Below are 16,664 nucleotides of genomic sequence, written 5' to 3'. Positions count from 1 at the left end.
AGGAGCAGAGACACAGAAGGAAGACAGACACAGGAACAACGGCCATGTGAAGACACAGGCAGAGACTGGAGGCATCTACCAGCCAAGGAATGCTGAAGGATGCTGGCCACCAGCAGAAGTTAGGAAGAGGCCAGGGAGGAATCAACTCAGATCTTGGAGCATAGCCGTGCCAACACCTTGGTTTTGGACTTCTAACCTCTAGAACTGTGAGAGAATAAATTTCTGTTATTTTAGGACACGGACTTTGTGGGACTTTCTTATGGCAGCACTAGGAGACTAATAACAAAAGTTTCAATCATCAAGGGACAAAGTCTGATATGAATGTGTGTGGAATAGGAGAAAAGGGAATAAATGATGCATTAGCCCTGGAATTTGAACTTTTTAACCATTTTTGTGCCATGGACCCCTTTGGCAGTCTGATGAAGCCTATAGACCCCTTCCATGAATAATGTTTTCAAATGCACAAAATATATAGGATTACAAAGGCAACCAGTAATAATAAAATAAGGTTATTAACATATTTTTTAAAAATTTGTGGTATACTAATATACTAATTTATAGCCTTCACGTAGTCCAAAGAAGAACACAGAGTCAGGACTAAAGGAAGACTCATTAACAACCTGTGATGTGCACATAACATAACTAAGGCACACCTGACCCAAACCATGGTGTTTTCAATCACCTCATATGCATGTGAAAGCTGGGCAATGAAAGAAAGACCAAAGAAGAATTGTTGCATTTGAATTACAGTTTTGATGAAGAATATTGAATATACAGTGGACTGCAAGAACGAACAAATCTGTCTTGGAAGAAGTACAACCAGAATGCTCCTTAGAAGTGAGGTTGGCAAGACTTGATCTTGCTTACTTTTGTCATGTCATCAGGAAAGACTAATCACCAGAAAAGTAGATCATGTTTGGTAAAGTAGAGCGTCATTGAAAATGAGGGAAACCCTCAATGAGATGGGCTGACATGGTGGGTGCAACAATGGGCTCAAACGTATACCAGCAATGACTGTGAGGGCGGTGCAGGACCAAGCAATGTTTAGTTCTGTTATACATAAGGTTACCATAGTTGGAGCCCACTGCGATGGCCCTATTAGCATAAAATAACAAAATCTAATGGCAGGTCTAATAATTAGCATAATTTCAAAGTATTGGTGAATCCTTGGATATATCAGCAATAACTGTAACACGGTATGAAAATATCTGTGATTCTTAATGTTGTCAAAATTACTGCCAATATTTCTGTGGTTTGTTGTCTGTGTTCATAACTGAAGGAAATATTAAGTTTCAGTTAGAGTTTAAGGACAATAATGATGCAAGATCCCAGTTTGTAGATCCTCCTGAATACTACCCATGGATCTAGGGTTTGGAATACCAAGTCTAAAGTTTTCCAAAAGAGATTGGGAATCCTACTGCAGTGAGTTTACCAAACTGTGTGGTCTGAGGGCATGGTCCTCCACAAGGCTGCTCTCAGACACCAGCCACAAGTTTGGGGGTCCCCAGTCCACCCTCACTTCTGACCAGCTGGCCACAAATTCAGGGCTTCCCATGACCACCTACAGGTTTGGTAATTTGCTGGTATAACTCAGAGAAGTCAGGGAAGTTCTACACTTACATTTGTATTGTTGTAAAAATAAAAATCAGAACCAGCAAAGGGAGAGACATATAGGATCTGGGAGGGTTCCAAACGGGAAGCATCCATTGTCCTCAGGGACCCATCACCTTCCCAGTGTCGAAATGTGACAATTCTCAAAGAATCATCCACCCAGGAAGCTCACTCGAGCTTCAGTGTCTAGGGTTTTTGTTGGGGTTTCCTTATATGGACATGATTGATTGAATCATTGGGCATGTGATTGAACTCAATCTCTAGTTTCCAGTCCCCTCCTCAGAGGTTGTGCTGATATTCTGTGGCTCAAAGCCACAACCCTTCAATCACATGATTGGTCTTTTCCATGTGGCCTGCTTTCCCATCCTGAGTCACTTGTTAGCATAAACTATCAGGTGTGGCCCAGGGACCCACTGTAAATAACAATAACAAACCCTCACTCAGGAAATTCCAAGGATTTGGAGGTTACTTCTTTTTTTTTTTTCTCACAAATTGGGGACAAAGGCCAACCAAACTCCTTATTACACCCTTACCTTATTTTTGCGACTAGCAGAAACCATGGGAGATGGAATGAAAAAGGTCCATGTGGAGCCATCTACGATTATATGATTATTCTACATTTCTCATGTCATGGGAACCCTGGTGGCGTAGTGGTTAAATGCTACGGCTGCTAACCAAAATGTCGGCAGTTCGAAGCTCTATGGTGTAGTTCTACTCTGTCCTGTCCTGTAGGGTTGCTATGAGTCGGAATTGACTCGACAGCAGTGGGTTTGGTTTCGTTGGCCTCATGTCGTATTTTATCCGTGCTTCTTGAGTCCACTGTCTTTCTCTGCATGTCTTTTATATTGAAGTAAAATTGAGACTGGTCAGTTCTTTTTGTCAGCAGCTGTTGTATTTTAGTTTCGTTGGCAGGATTCTTTTTTGTTTGTTCCATTGTTTTTTAAATATATTCATTGGCTGAAGGAGAGGCTGAAACTGCCTTGTCTAGGGTCATTTATTCAAACATTAACATAGATAATTAGACTTAAATGTGAATAGAATTAAAACACCCCAACTTCAACCTCTGTAGCATTGCCTTCAAGGTTGTGACCAGTAGATAAAATCATCTCCTTTCTCCACCTTTTTAAGCTCTTCTGCCTTGGTTCCCTGAGCTCTGTGTTCTCCTGACCCTCTTCTGGTTTTTCTGTCTCTCTGAGTCCCTTCTGAATCCTCTCATCTTTATCACACTTTCTACCAACCAGAAAAACATAGGCATTTCCTTACATCGGGGTCTGGTCCAGTTTTCCCTGGATTATTTTTCTTCCTTGCTAATCTCTCCCAATCCCCAATTTACTTCATTTTCCATGTTTCTCATCAGTTTTAATGGACCCACCATTTCTCAGTTCAGATTTTAGCAAGCCCAGCAGATACTCTTTGAACACTCGCGGTGTGCTAAGTATTATGTTAGATGCTGGGAAAACAATACTGAATCAATGGACTAGGGCCCTGCCTTTATACATCCCACAATCTATCAAGGAGAGTCAACCTTGAACAAGTAATTCAAGGGGGGAAACAGGAAGCTTTAAGCAAGCAGGCAGAGTGTTTAGGTTTATGATTTTAAAAGATAAATCTAACTGCGGTATGGAAAATGTTTTGGAGAGGGGCAAAAATCCATGTAAAGGAACAGTTGGAGGTGATTATAGTAGCCCAGTTAAGAGAAGATAGGATGGCCCGCCAATAAAATCTCAGGGTCGTGCTTGACTCCTATCTTTTCCTCTTACCTGCTCCTCATATCCATCAAACACTAAATCTTTAAGACTGTTTCTAAAATTTCCATTACATGCATGCCTCTTTTCATTCCCATTTATCCTAAGTTAGTCTCCCTCTTTTTCTTTCCTGAACTATTGCAACAGGCTCTCCACTGATATATTAACTTCTAGTCTCCTTTAAGCAGTCCTGGTGGAAACCCTGGTGGCACAGTGGTTAAGTGCTATGGCTGCTAAGCAAAAGGTTGGCAGTTTGGATCTACCAGGCACTTCTTGGAAACCCTATGGGGCAGTTCTACTCTGTCCTATAGGGTCACTATGAGTAGGAATCAACTTGAAGGCACTGGGTTTGTTTTTTCAGTTTCAGTCTCCTTTAGGAAACCCCGAGGGTGTAGTGGTTAAGAGCTATGGCTGCTAACCAAAAGGCCAGCAGTTTGAATCCACCAGGTGCTCCTTGGAAACCCTATGGGGCACTTCTACTCTGTCGTATAAGGTCGTTATGAATTGGAATTGACTCGACGGCAATGGGTTTAGTCTCCTTTAAGTAGTCCTGGTGGCACTCAGCTTTTAACCAAAAGGTCAGCAGTTGGAACCCATAGTGGCTTTGCTGGAGAAAAGACTTGTCTGTCTGCTCCCATAAAGATTTCAGCCTAGGAAACCCTATGGAGTGATTCTACTATGTCCTGTAGGGTCGCCACAAGGTCTCTATGAGTCGGAATCCACTCGACAGCGTGTAACAAAAACAGTTTCCCTTTTCTTCATTTTGATATGTATACATTGTACTGCCTGAATTATCCCCTTAAAATATGCTTGGTTGTTCCCAAATGCATCACAGTTAAGTCCATACTCCTCTTTCTTGTCATAACCTTTTCAGTATAGTCCCTACTTACCCTGAAAGTCTTCCCCACCATCACGAGCTTTCCTCTAGTCCCCATACTTCACGCACCCTTCAACTCCCCAACTCCCAAATATCCGGACACACTATTATATTCTACAAGCTTTTTTCCTACTTTCACAACTTTTTCAAGCACCTCTTTCTACCCAGTTTACCCATGACATTTATCTTCCAGCTTACCCATAAATTTTCTATCTTGGAAGACCCATATCAAGTCTCACTTTCTCCAGTCCTAGATGCCCCCAACCAGAATTAATTTTCTGCCCATGTTCCAGTGGTACTTTTGATGATGTGTTATCTCTCTGGTTACAACTTCTTACTCCTTTTTCACTGTTTCTTAGAGATGCTCCCACTGCTTTATAAATTCCTGAGGACTAGGGAGATGTGTCATGGTCATTTCGGTATTGCTTATAGTGATTTGTTTGTACTGTGCTCAACAAAGGGCTCAACAAACCTCAGAAAAGATTGCAGGTGGCAGGGTGTGATTAGATCCCAAAATTGTGAATCTCTGTGGTTCACACCCAAAGTCCACCTGGGCATTGTAGGTTCATTAAATAAACAAGAACATTTTACTAGCAGTGCTGTTGTTGTTTCTAAACTGGCTAGATGGAACAAACCTCAGTAGGAGCAACGGTATACAGTTTTATCAAAAAGTGCTGGATTCCACGTTGAAAGCTGAACTTCATTCATTGAGTATTTATTGAGCCCTAATTATATATATATATCAGAAGCCCTGGTGGTGCAGTGGTTAAGCGCTTGTCTGCTAACTGCAAGGTTGGTGGCTCAAACCCACCAGCCACTCCACGGGAGAAAGAGACATGGCAGTCTGCGTCTGTGAAGATTAAAGCCTTGGAAACCCTATGGGGCAGTTCTACTCTGTCCTATAGGGTCGCTATGACTCAGAATCAACTCCATGATATTGGGTTTGGAGTTTTAATTATATATCAGACACTAGGGATGCATTGGTGGCACAGTGGTTAAGAGCTCAGGCTACTAACCAAAGGTCAGCAGTTCAAAACCACCATCCGCTCCTTGGAAACCCTGTGGGGCAGTTCTGCTCTGTCCTACAGGGTCACTATGAGTCAGAATCGACTCAGTGGCATTGAGTTTGGAGTTTTAATTATATATCAGGCACAGGTATCTCAGCTATGAATAAAACACATCCCTGTTCTGGAAACACTTGCTGGTATCTTCTATAAGAGTTTGGGGTTTTTCTGACCAGGAATTGCAGGAGAATATACATTTATTAAACTGGAAAAAATTGTTCACATTTCACCTTGCTAACTCAGAATTGAAAACAGCATAACCTTAGAGCCAGACACAGTGTTATCTTGTCAGTATATAAAAAAGTATAAGAAACAAAAACAAATTTATTAGAATATTGCTGTTTGTGGTTTATTTAGTGCTCAATTATTACTGTTATTTCACATGCTCCTCACCTTAGCCTTCAGTATGCCCTGCAACAGGCAGGTTCTTATAATTTTCTTCTCAGTGTCACTTTACACCTTATGCTGGGAAGCATCTCTAGACATGTTAAGTAATAACAGTAGCATTTACTGAGTTCTAATGTATTTTTTTTTTTTTTAATGTATGCCCAACAGAGAGAGTAGAGATAGGCAAAACTTTATTTATGGTCTCTAGTAGCTCATGGACTGGGTTTTTTAGTAGCTCATAGTTGCTGTAGGAATAAAAAAAGGGAGGGGGTTATGTTACTAAAATAAGATGCTTATATACAAAGTTCTGATTTTTTTCGACTAGTTGAAACTGGACATTACGGATAAATACCAAGATTTCCTAAAATATAACAGTTAGTTGTAGAAAAAGGAAACAATCTCTCAAACCATAGTAGATTAGTATAGGGGAAATGTAAGAAGCCTTTGGTGGAAAATATAAGAAATGAGGAAAGTATATATCAGAAATAGTAAAGAGAATGTTTTTCAGATGTCTTTGTATGCATATATAAAGATCTATGGCTTCAAATTTGACTAGATTTTGTTTGTCTGTTTTTCAAAATCTTTTCTAAGAATTGCCCTGGTGGAAAACATTCCTGAAGGCCTTAACTATTCAGAAAATGCACCATTTCACTTACCACTTTTCCAAGGCTGGATGAATTTACTCAACATGGCCAAAAAGTCTATTGACATAGTGTCTTCCCATTGGGATCTCAACCACACTCATCCATCAGCATGTCAGGTAAGCTGCATCCTATACGTGAGTGATGGTCTTACGTGTGTTTTATACTCTTGAGTATTTTTGTCTTCCACTCCTCAATCTCATTTTTTTTTTTTTAATCTACCCTCACCCCATAGAGCATGTACATCATTATACTTCTGTCCATGTACCTTCGCTAATCATATGTTGCTCAGCTCCTACCAGAATGTCAGGCTTTCAAGGGCAAAATCACGTTTCATCTTTGCATACAATAGGCTCGAGGCACAGCATCGCTGTGTTGTACAGTTTCAGGTGGCACCATTCACATCAGAGTCTCCATTGATGGCATGCCCCAGCATTGTACTTTGCGCAGCCTGTGAGGTTAGAATTGTAATTCTGTAACTGCTTGCTGAGGCATTCATCTGTTCAATTGGAGTTATAATTTGCCTTTAGGCTACAGAGTCAACTTTGTAAAATAGTGGAATCCCATTTCCCAGTATAGCTGTATATTCTTGGCTCTGTCATATTTGGATGAATAGGAAAAAGAACCGTGCTAATTATAAAAAAACAACCTTTAGAAAGCTGACTAAATGATCTAATCAATTCCAGAGAGAAAGGTCCTGAATATAAGAAAACCTTTCCAGTGATCTTTTCTCTGCTGTGTGTTTCTATGGGTTGCACCGCTGTAGTTTACACTGACTAGCCAGGCTACTCTAGCCAAGCGTACGACCATTGGCCTATAAATAAATGTCCTACTTGGGTCAAGGGTAAAAATCAGTTTGTCTCTTTGTACAGAAAATGTGCTGGCACCTTGGTGCTTTGAAATGTATTATTCAATTTGCTATTTTAAAATAAAAAGATGCTATAAGTCAGGTGAAAACAAACAAGGAGACAAATAAAACAACAACAAGGCTGTACTAAAGGAGAATTGAATGTTGTTGTCGTTAGGTGCTGTCGGGTCGGTTCCTACTCATAGCGACCCTATGCACAACAGAACAAAACACTGAATAGATTTATTGTGATCTGTACTTCTCCACTTGTACTGATTGAACAGGTATTTCAGGAATCTCACTGCATAATACACGTTATCCAAAAACTTAGTGGTTTAAAAAATAGCAATCATTTATATATTTGTGATTCTGGGCGGGGTTTGACAGAGATGACTTACCTCTACTCCATAAAGTGTTGGATGGGGTGACTTGCTGGAGGATCCAAGATGGCGTTCCTCACATATCCGGCAGCTCAGGTGGAGTGGCTGGAATATCTGGGGGCTGGTTAGATCTCTCTCTCTGCATATAGTCTCATCATTCTGTAGACTAGTCTGAGCTCTTTACATGCTGGCTGGAGCCTAAGAGAGCTAAAGCAGAACCTATGAGGCCTCTCTAAAACTTGGGGTTGGAAATTCCAAAATGTTGCTTTATTGGTCAAAGCAAGTCACAAGTTTAAGATAGGCAGAGAATATTGTATACAGGAACGCGAATTGTTAACAGCCATCTTTGGAAATAATATGCCACAGTCCACCCTCTAGGCATAGTAATCTGTATGTCTTCCAAATGCAGTGTATACTCTCATCATCCCCCAAAACTTTCATTCCATTACAGCAAAGGCTCAATCCCTAGGAACTCTTCATCTGCATCAGGTCTGGATCTAAATGAGGCTTCTTATGTGCAAATCTCTTCATTTGGAAACAAAGTATATGCACTCCACAAACACACACATACTCCCAACATACAATGGTGTGACAGGGATAGAATAACTATTTTAGACACTTCTGTTCAAAAGAGGAAAAACAGAGAGTGCACATCAGTCATTGGTCCAGCCAGGCACATGTCACAAATTTCTCTAAGTGTAGCACCAGGGAATATTTCTAGATAGGACTGGGTTCTGCTGTCTAGGAGTATTTTCCTAATCCATTGTTCTCAGAGGCCCTTGGCCTGACCTCCGCATTATTCTTCCTTGTCCATAAGAAATGGCCAATGTTTGCTTCTGACTTATTTCTTAGCCTGTTTCCTGTCAGTAGAAATTTGAGGCCTCAGAGACCTCTTTTCATTTCAGATCATCTCTGTCATTTTTTAGTCCAAATGATACAACTCCTTAAAAACTTTGTAGACTTTCTATGTATCAAATTATAATTCATTCTATTAGTAAAAAGTCACATCCACAAAGATCTACAGACAAGTCTTTCTCTACTTTGGACTGTGACTCAAGGTGTTGGAGAACATAAGCCTTAAGTTACTAGGAGCCCTTTTGTCTGGCTGGGATGGTCTAGGAGGCACCACTGTAAGTCTTTCAGAGATCTTAACAAAGGGTCTTACAGCCACACCCTTGATTTGTTCTTTATCCTGAGGCCAGTTGTTAACTTAAGAATATTCTGACGAATTGAGAGACTGTCATAGACTCTATATTTTCTCTAAATTCTTCATGGAAATCAAATAATTCTTTATATAGATCATATTTTCTTTTTTTATACCACCGTATTATACGCCACTAAACTTGTGATATTCTGCTGAATCTACAAGTTCATTAATTATATTTTCTATCTTTCATGTTACCTCACGCAATAGTGTTGCCAAATACATTGCTATTACACAATATGGATCTCCGTTTCATGCTCTCTCAGCCATCTCTAACAGCGGAGACTCTCTAGCTAGCCTCTACCACCACCAAGTCCCAAAGGCAGTGCTACATGCCTTAGGTTTGGCTACAGCAGTACCCCACTTCCAGAACCAGTTTCTATTTCAGTTATCTGTTGCATAGTGATTAAGAGTTAGGTGCTCAGAAATACTTGAAAATGTATTGAATGAATTGGTTAACTTGAGAATAATTTAAGATGACTGTCATTAATGTGAAAAGAAGGTAGCACTTAGAAGCTTAGTTTAAGTCACTCTAAAAATTGGCCTACTGCCAACAAATAGAATTTTTTAAATTCGCTGCCACTGACCTGACTCTTATTGAAATCACAGGACAACCCTCTTAGGAGACACCAGTTTGAATGAATGATCTTCTCACAGAGCCATACTGCCCTGCCAAACCTCTGCCACACCCCTTTGCTGCCTTTCATTTTCTAAACAACACCAGACTCCTCTACAGTTTCAAACCAACTGTTTTTCTGAGGTTTTGAACCTAATTTCATTTTGCCTCTTCACAAGGGAGAAATCTACATTTGCAGAAATGAAGACTAGAGGGCCTTTATCTGCTTTGGATATTAAATGGATTCAAGCCAACTGTGAGGCTTATTTTGTGAACTCCCCCACAGAATCATGCTCTGTGGTAAATGTTGAACCATTGGATGGCAGAAGGTTAAAAACAATGCTTGGGCATTTCCTATACAGGGAACATAGTGGATGTTCTCCTACCCTCCAGTCCATTAGTGGCCTAGCGGCTGCCAATGCATAATTCCGTGCATTGGTCTCCACTGGCCAGGCACCAAGCATGGACTGGGGCCTTTAAAGAGAGGGCAAGAATGTGGATAAGAGAGTGTTTTTGTGCCTTATCTGCTCCCTTTCCCATTTTCCCCCACTTACCCCCTCAATTTCCAAAACAATATTCTCAACAGGGCTTAGAATGTAAATGGTCCAGGGGAACTTGTCTAAATATCACATCTTTTGACTGTTGAAAGATTATTTTTAAAGAGCTAGGTCCCCCTTCTTCCTGTCCTCCCGCCATGCCTGTGTGATGGTCATCATACAGTGATCAGGAATGGAGAAAGGAAAACAAGTGCGTGCTGCCACGTTGTTCTCTTTGGGTGCAGTTTAAGCACCCATATCCTGTTCTTTTTGGGGCACAGCTAAACAAGAAGGCATTGGGTGAAATTTGGTTTGACTTAAATGTTACCTGATTTTATCTTACTAATGGAATAGGAAATTCAAGACTCTATCCAACATTTCAAGCATTGGGCAAACCAATCTTTGGCCCTGTAAACAAGCTTTTATATTTACCAAGGCTTTATAAATATTTGGATATATTCACTGATTGGCTTATTGCACACAAAAAATGCTAGGAAGAAAATCCACACCCTAATTACTCAAGTGAGCCTCGTTTACATTTTCTTTAAGATGTTCTGCTACCAAATACTGTCACTCACATACATGTGCGATAAAAACCGACTCGAGTTCCCACACTTATTTTCCATTAATGCATTTCTTGAAGGAAATATTTTTATTTGACGGAATAGAGAAGTCAAATGTGTCATTTACTTCTAAACCAGCAGAGCCTGAAAAATCCTAAACAGAAATCATAAGTGGCACATAGATAAACAGGAACTACAATTGAAAGCGGCATGTCTATTTGTTAAAATAAGGTTGTAAGCAAAATGCACCAAAGAAAGGCCCAGCTCAGCAAAGAACAACCCCAAGTGTGCGTAAGCATGGTGTATCTCTGTGTTGTCTCTTTCTTGAGAGTGAGCGATGGCTGTCATTAACAGGAATGATGGATACCCACTTTTTCCCATTTGCATGGAATCAGACACATTCATTAAAAAGGTATTTTTATCAGTGGCTCCCAAAGGGTTGCAGTTTTAATTCCTACTCAGTCTTTCCTACCTCCACTGTGCCAATAAGCACTTTGTGTTGTCAATCTCTTGGTGTTTGTTTCCTTCTGTGTTAAAGAAAACTGGACTGTGACCCTCTGTGTCAGAGGTCTACATTTCCATGGCAACCTATTTTCAGATTTAATCAAAATACATGGGATCTTAGGCTGGGTTCTCTAGAGAAGCAAAACCAATAAAATGTATAAATATATATATATATATATATATATATACTGAGAGAGATTTATATCAAGAAAATGGCTCACACCGTTGTAGAGGCTGGAACGTCCCTAGTCTGTGCATCAGGATAGAGGCTTCTCCTGATTCATGAATCTGCAGAGGTTGGTGAACCCAAGATTCATAGGTCGGAGAGCAGGACTCTTGCTCACAGGCTGTGAAGATCGATGAATCCTAAGATCAGCAGGTAAACTGCTAGCTCAAGTGTCAAAAACCAGAGGTCAGATGACAAGAGGCAGCTGCAGGATCCAGAACAAGCCAAAAGCCTTGGCAAGGCAAGCAGGAAGGAAGTAGGTGACAGAGGGTAGAGAGATGAAGGCTGAAGGGGTGGTGAACTGCCACAGGCCCTGCCCCCACAGACCACTCAGCAGATTCCATCATGGAAATGATCACATATCACATTTCAACAGGGAAGTGATCACAAACATTATTCAACTGCCAAAACACTGAGATTCATGGTCCAGCCAAGTTGATGCACAATTTTAAACATCGCATTTGCATAGGCAAAGGTTTTTGTTTCTTTCTGTCCAGATGATGAGTTTAGACCCTGAAATATTGAAATTTCTAGGACAATTTGATTGCTAATTTATGGGCTAAAATGATGGTAATTTATAAATTCAGACTGTTCAGGACAAACCAGGAAATGTGGCTGACGGAGGCTTATTAGTGGAGCTACCTAATTCTTTGGGTAAAAGAAATCCCAATTTTCCATGACTTCACTGTAGGGAATCAAACAAAATACTTGATAAGTCTTACAACTGAATCTTAAAGAGATGTATGTGTGTGAAGTCAATTAGTTACTCATCTACACTGAGCCATGATTGCCAACTGAAGATACATCACAGTTGCTTAATTTTGCAGCACTGTGAAGTTTTAAAAGGAACAGTATTTGTTCAGTTTGGTGAGTAACATGTATGAAAGAAAGCTCAATGATCCAGCAGCTTACTTTGGCAAGCATAAGCCAGGATCCTGTGAAGAACAGAGTATGTGGTAGGCAGACTCTTCAGAAAGACTGTAGAAATGAGCCAGGAGAGTAGTTTAGATTTCCTTTTACCTGCTTTTTAGCTGTGTGAACTTGAGAGGGCACTAAGCTTTCTGTGCCTCAGTTTTCTCATTAGCAAAAGCAGGGCAGTAACAGTAACTACCTCTTAGGTTGTCCTATGAATTAAATTAGTTAAGGTCTGTAGAGTCTAGAACAGTGCTTGACAACCGTAATGCCTATATTATCATTAGTGTTGTTATCATTTACATTCACTTATTTGTGTGCACACTGCAACTGTAGTTCAAGTCAGTTTAATTCCACCAACAAGTAATAAGCTCTTATTGTGGGCATTACAGTGTGCCAGAAACTGGAATGGTTACTGTGTAGAATTAAAAAAAATATGGCGACCCCATGTGTGTAGAGTAGAGCTGTACTCCACAGGGTTTCAATGACTGATGTTTTAGAAGTAGATCACCACAGCTTTTTACTGAGGTGGCCTTTGGTGGACTTGAACCTCCAACTTTTTGTTTAGCAGCTTAGGGATTCCAGTAAAATTAAAAGGGGGACATAATTTTTACAAATGTGGAACTCTGGATAGATAAGAGAAATTAGGCAAATTATCACTGTCTATTATGGAATCCTGATTTTCACTTGATTTCTTAATTGCAAGTCTTTACAAGCGCACAAAGAGTCTTGCTCTCACCCATCTGCTCAAGCAGTTTTTGGTTAACTTCACCCATCCAGAAACTTCGTGAAGTAGGGGGCAGGGGGCCACTTCAGTTTCGGTAAAAATGTGTAAGGACTCACTCCCTTACTACCCCAAAAGCAAGCTCCGTTCTCTAAGCTTCTATAAGCTTAAGAATACCTTTTGACCTCTCCATTCGTCTTGAAATTCTTGACCTATCAACATTTGGCAAAGTTGTTATCTGATGAGACTGTTACACATTTGATCTTAGAGCATTGCCACTTAATGGAAAATAATCTACAACTCCAGTCTAGATTTACTGAGGCTGCTTATTTGGCTCAATTCAGAATCAGTTGTCTTGTTTATAGTCAGTCTCAGGGCTTAGTTTTATAGGAAAAGCAAATTAGCATCCTTATCAGGGAGGCATGTACTGTGGTGGGAAGCCCATAGGGTTGGAATCAAACAAATTTGGTTTGACTAGTGCTCTAGTATTTAGTGGTCACATTGGGAAAATGCCATAATCCCTCTGATCCTTAATTTCCTCATCTGTAAACAAGTATAAAACCTAAAAAAAAAAACTATTGCCATCGAGTCTAGTCCAGCTCATAGCAACCGTATAGGACAGAGTAGAACTGTCCCATAGGGTTTCCAAGGAGCAGCTGATGGATTCGAACTGACATCCTTTTGGTTAGCAGCCTGACCTCTTAACAACTGCACTACCAGGCTTCCATAAACAAGTATAGTAATGCCTATCTCATTTGATTGCTTTGTGAATGTGACTAGATAATATATGTAAAAGAACAAATATGAAACTTTAAAAGGATAGTTGCTGTTTTCATGTGTATCTTTGTTTTTTCTAGCACAGGACATTTACTTTCAAATGATGCTTTTTTTATCCTTAAATTCTTCATTAAAGTTTTTTTTTTTAATTATGGTGAAAACGTACGTATCAAAACAGTTCGCCAATTCAACAATATCTATATGTAAAATTTGTTGACCTTGATTACATTCTTCATACTGTACAACCATTATCACTATCCTTTTCTGAGTTATTATACCACCATTAACATAAATTCAATACTCTCTAAGCAAAAACTACCTCTTCCCCCCTTCCTCCCATGCTTGGTAACTATTAATAATTTTTGTTTTGTCTATATTTGCTTATTTCATGTAAGTGAGATCATTTACTGTTTGTCCTTTTCTCCATTGCTGCCAAGCGGATCCCAACTCATAGCGACCCTATAGGAGAGAGTAGAACTGCTCTATAAAGTTTCCAAGGCTGTAATTTTTATGAAAGTAGACTGCCACATCTTTCTCCCGAAGAGCAGCTGGTGGGCTCAAAATGCCAACCTTTCAGTTAGCAGCTGAACACTTAACAACTGTACCATCAGGGCTCCAGTTTTTCCTTTATGACTGACTTATTTCATTCAACATAATGTTTTCAAGGCTCATCCATGTTGTAGCATTTATTGGGACTTCATTTCTTTTTATGGCTGAGTAATATTCCATTATATGTATATAAGGAACCCCAAAGCACAATGGTTAAGCTCTCAAGAGTTTAACCAAAAGCTTGGCAGGCAGTTCAAACCCAAGTGACTCCACAGAAGAAAGACCTGACGATCTGCTTCTGTAAAGATTACAGCCAAGAAAACCCTATGGAGCAGTTCTACTCTGTCACATGGGGTTGCTATGAGTTGGACAACACAACAATAGATGAAAGGATAAACCAAATATATATATACACATATATATATATGTTTTTGTTCTTGGACATTTCCATTGTTTCCATCTTTTGGCTATTAGGAAAAGTGCTACAATGAGCACTGATTTACAGGTTTCTGTTTGGTTCCTGCTTTCGCTTCTAGGTATAAACTAGGTTTGCTGGGTCATATGGAAGTTCTATGTTTAACTTTTTAGGAACTGCCAAGCTGTTCTCTACAGTGGTTATACTATTTTACATTCCCACTATCGATGGATCAGGGTTTTGGTTTCTCCACATGCTAGCCAACACTTGTTGTCTTCTATCTTCTTGGTCATTACCATTCTAATGAGGGTGAGGTGATATCTCATTGTGGTTTTGATTTGCATCTCCTTAATGACTTGAGAATCTTTTCACGGTGCTTGTTGGCCATTTGAATATCTTCTTTGGGGAAATGTCAGTTCAAGTCCTTTGTCCATTTTTTGATTAGGTTGCTTGTCTTTTGTTGTTAAGCTGCAGAAGCTATTTATATATTTTGGATATTAGACCTTTATTGGATATATGATATCTGAATATTTTCTCCCAATCTGTAGGTTGTGTTTTCACTTTGTTGATAAAGTCCTTTGATAAAAATGAGTATTTAATTTTTATGAGGTCCCATTTATCTATTTTGCCTTTTGCTCCTTGTCTCCTTGTCTTTTGCTCCTATATGGCAATACATTGTTAAAAACTAGGTCCCACAGCCATTCCCCTATATTTTCTTCCAAGAGTTTTATGATTTTAGTTTTCACATTCCACCACTCATATGTCAATTTGTCGTACCGAGGTGGGGTGGATTGCATGTTGCTGTGATGCTAGAAGCTATGCCACTGTTATTCCAAATAACAGCGTGGTCACCCATGCTTGACAGATTTTAGCAGGCAGAACTTCCAGACTAAGACAGACAAGGAAGAAGGACCTGGTGATCTACTTCTAAAAAAAAAAAAAAAATGACCAGTGAAAATCTTATGAGTAGCAGCAGAACATTGTTTGATATAGTACCAGAAGATGAGCCCCTCAGGTTGGAAGGCACTCAAAATATCCTGGGGAAGAGCTGCCTCCTCAAAGTAATGACATAGATGAAGTCAAGCTTTCCAGACATTCGTTTGCTAATGTGTCACTACTCCAAATGAGAAGAAACAGCAGCAAACATCCATTAATAATCAGAACGTGGAGTGTACAAAGTATGAATCAAGGGAAGCTGGAACTTACCAAAAGTGAAATGGAACACTTGAAGATAGATATTCTATGCATTTAGTGAGCTGAAGGGGCCTGGTATGGGCCATTTTGAATCACAGTCATACAGTCTACTATGCCAGGAACGACAAACTGAAGAGGAACAGCATCATATTCATTGTCAAAAGAACATTTCAAGATCTATCCTGAAGTACAACCCTGTCAGTGATAGAATAATATCCATACACCTACAAGGAAGACCAGTTAATACAATTATTATTCAAATTTATGCACCAACCACTGATACCAAAGATGAATAAATTGAAGTTTTTACTAACTTCTGCAGTCTAAAATTGATCATACATGCAATCAAGATGCATTGATGATTACTAGTGATTGAAATGCAAAAGTTGGAAACAAAGAAGAAAGGTTGGTGGTTGTTAAATATGGTCTTGGTGATAGAAACCATGCCAGAGATCGCAAGATACAATTTTGCGAGACTAATGACATATTCATTGCAAATACCTTTTTTCAACAGCATAAATGGCTACTGTACACGTGGACGTCACCGGGTGGAATACACAGGAATCAAAACAACTACATCTGTGGAAAGAGACGATGGAGAAAATCAATATCATCAGTCAGAACAAAGCCAGGGTTCTACTGCAGAACAGACCATCAATTACCTATAGGCAAGTTCAACCTGAAGTTGAGGAAAATTAAAAGAAGCCTACGAAAGCCAAAGTTCGACTTCGAGTATATCCCACCTGAATTTTGAGACCATCTCAAGAATAGATTTGACGCATTGAACACTAATGACTGAAGTTCAGATGAGTTGTGAGATAACATCAAGGACATCATCCATGAAGAAAGCAAAGGGTCATTAAAAAGACAGGAAAGAAAGAAAAGGCCAAAA

General features: G+C 39.7%; 1 protein-coding gene across 1 annotated transcript in view; it reads left to right on the top strand.

Annotated features, from left to right (window-relative positions):
- Positions 1-16,664, top strand: part of PLD5 (phospholipase D family member 5) — a 419,603-nt gene that overhangs the window by 222,544 nt on the left and 180,395 nt on the right. The window contains exon 3 of the mRNA XM_003411011.4: positions 6,276-6,444. Coding sequence (XP_003411059.2) covers positions 6,276-6,444 — 169 coding nt within the window. The remainder of the gene's footprint in view (positions 1-6,275; positions 6,445-16,664) is intronic.

The sequence above is a fragment of the Loxodonta africana genome, chromosome 25, assembly GCF_030014295.1.
Source record: "Loxodonta africana isolate mLoxAfr1 chromosome 25, mLoxAfr1.hap2, whole genome shotgun sequence".
Taxonomy (NCBI): Eukaryota; Metazoa; Chordata; class Mammalia; order Proboscidea; family Elephantidae; genus Loxodonta; species Loxodonta africana.
Note: the sequence above shows the minus strand (reverse complement) of the source record. Positions and strands in the feature narration are given on the sequence as shown.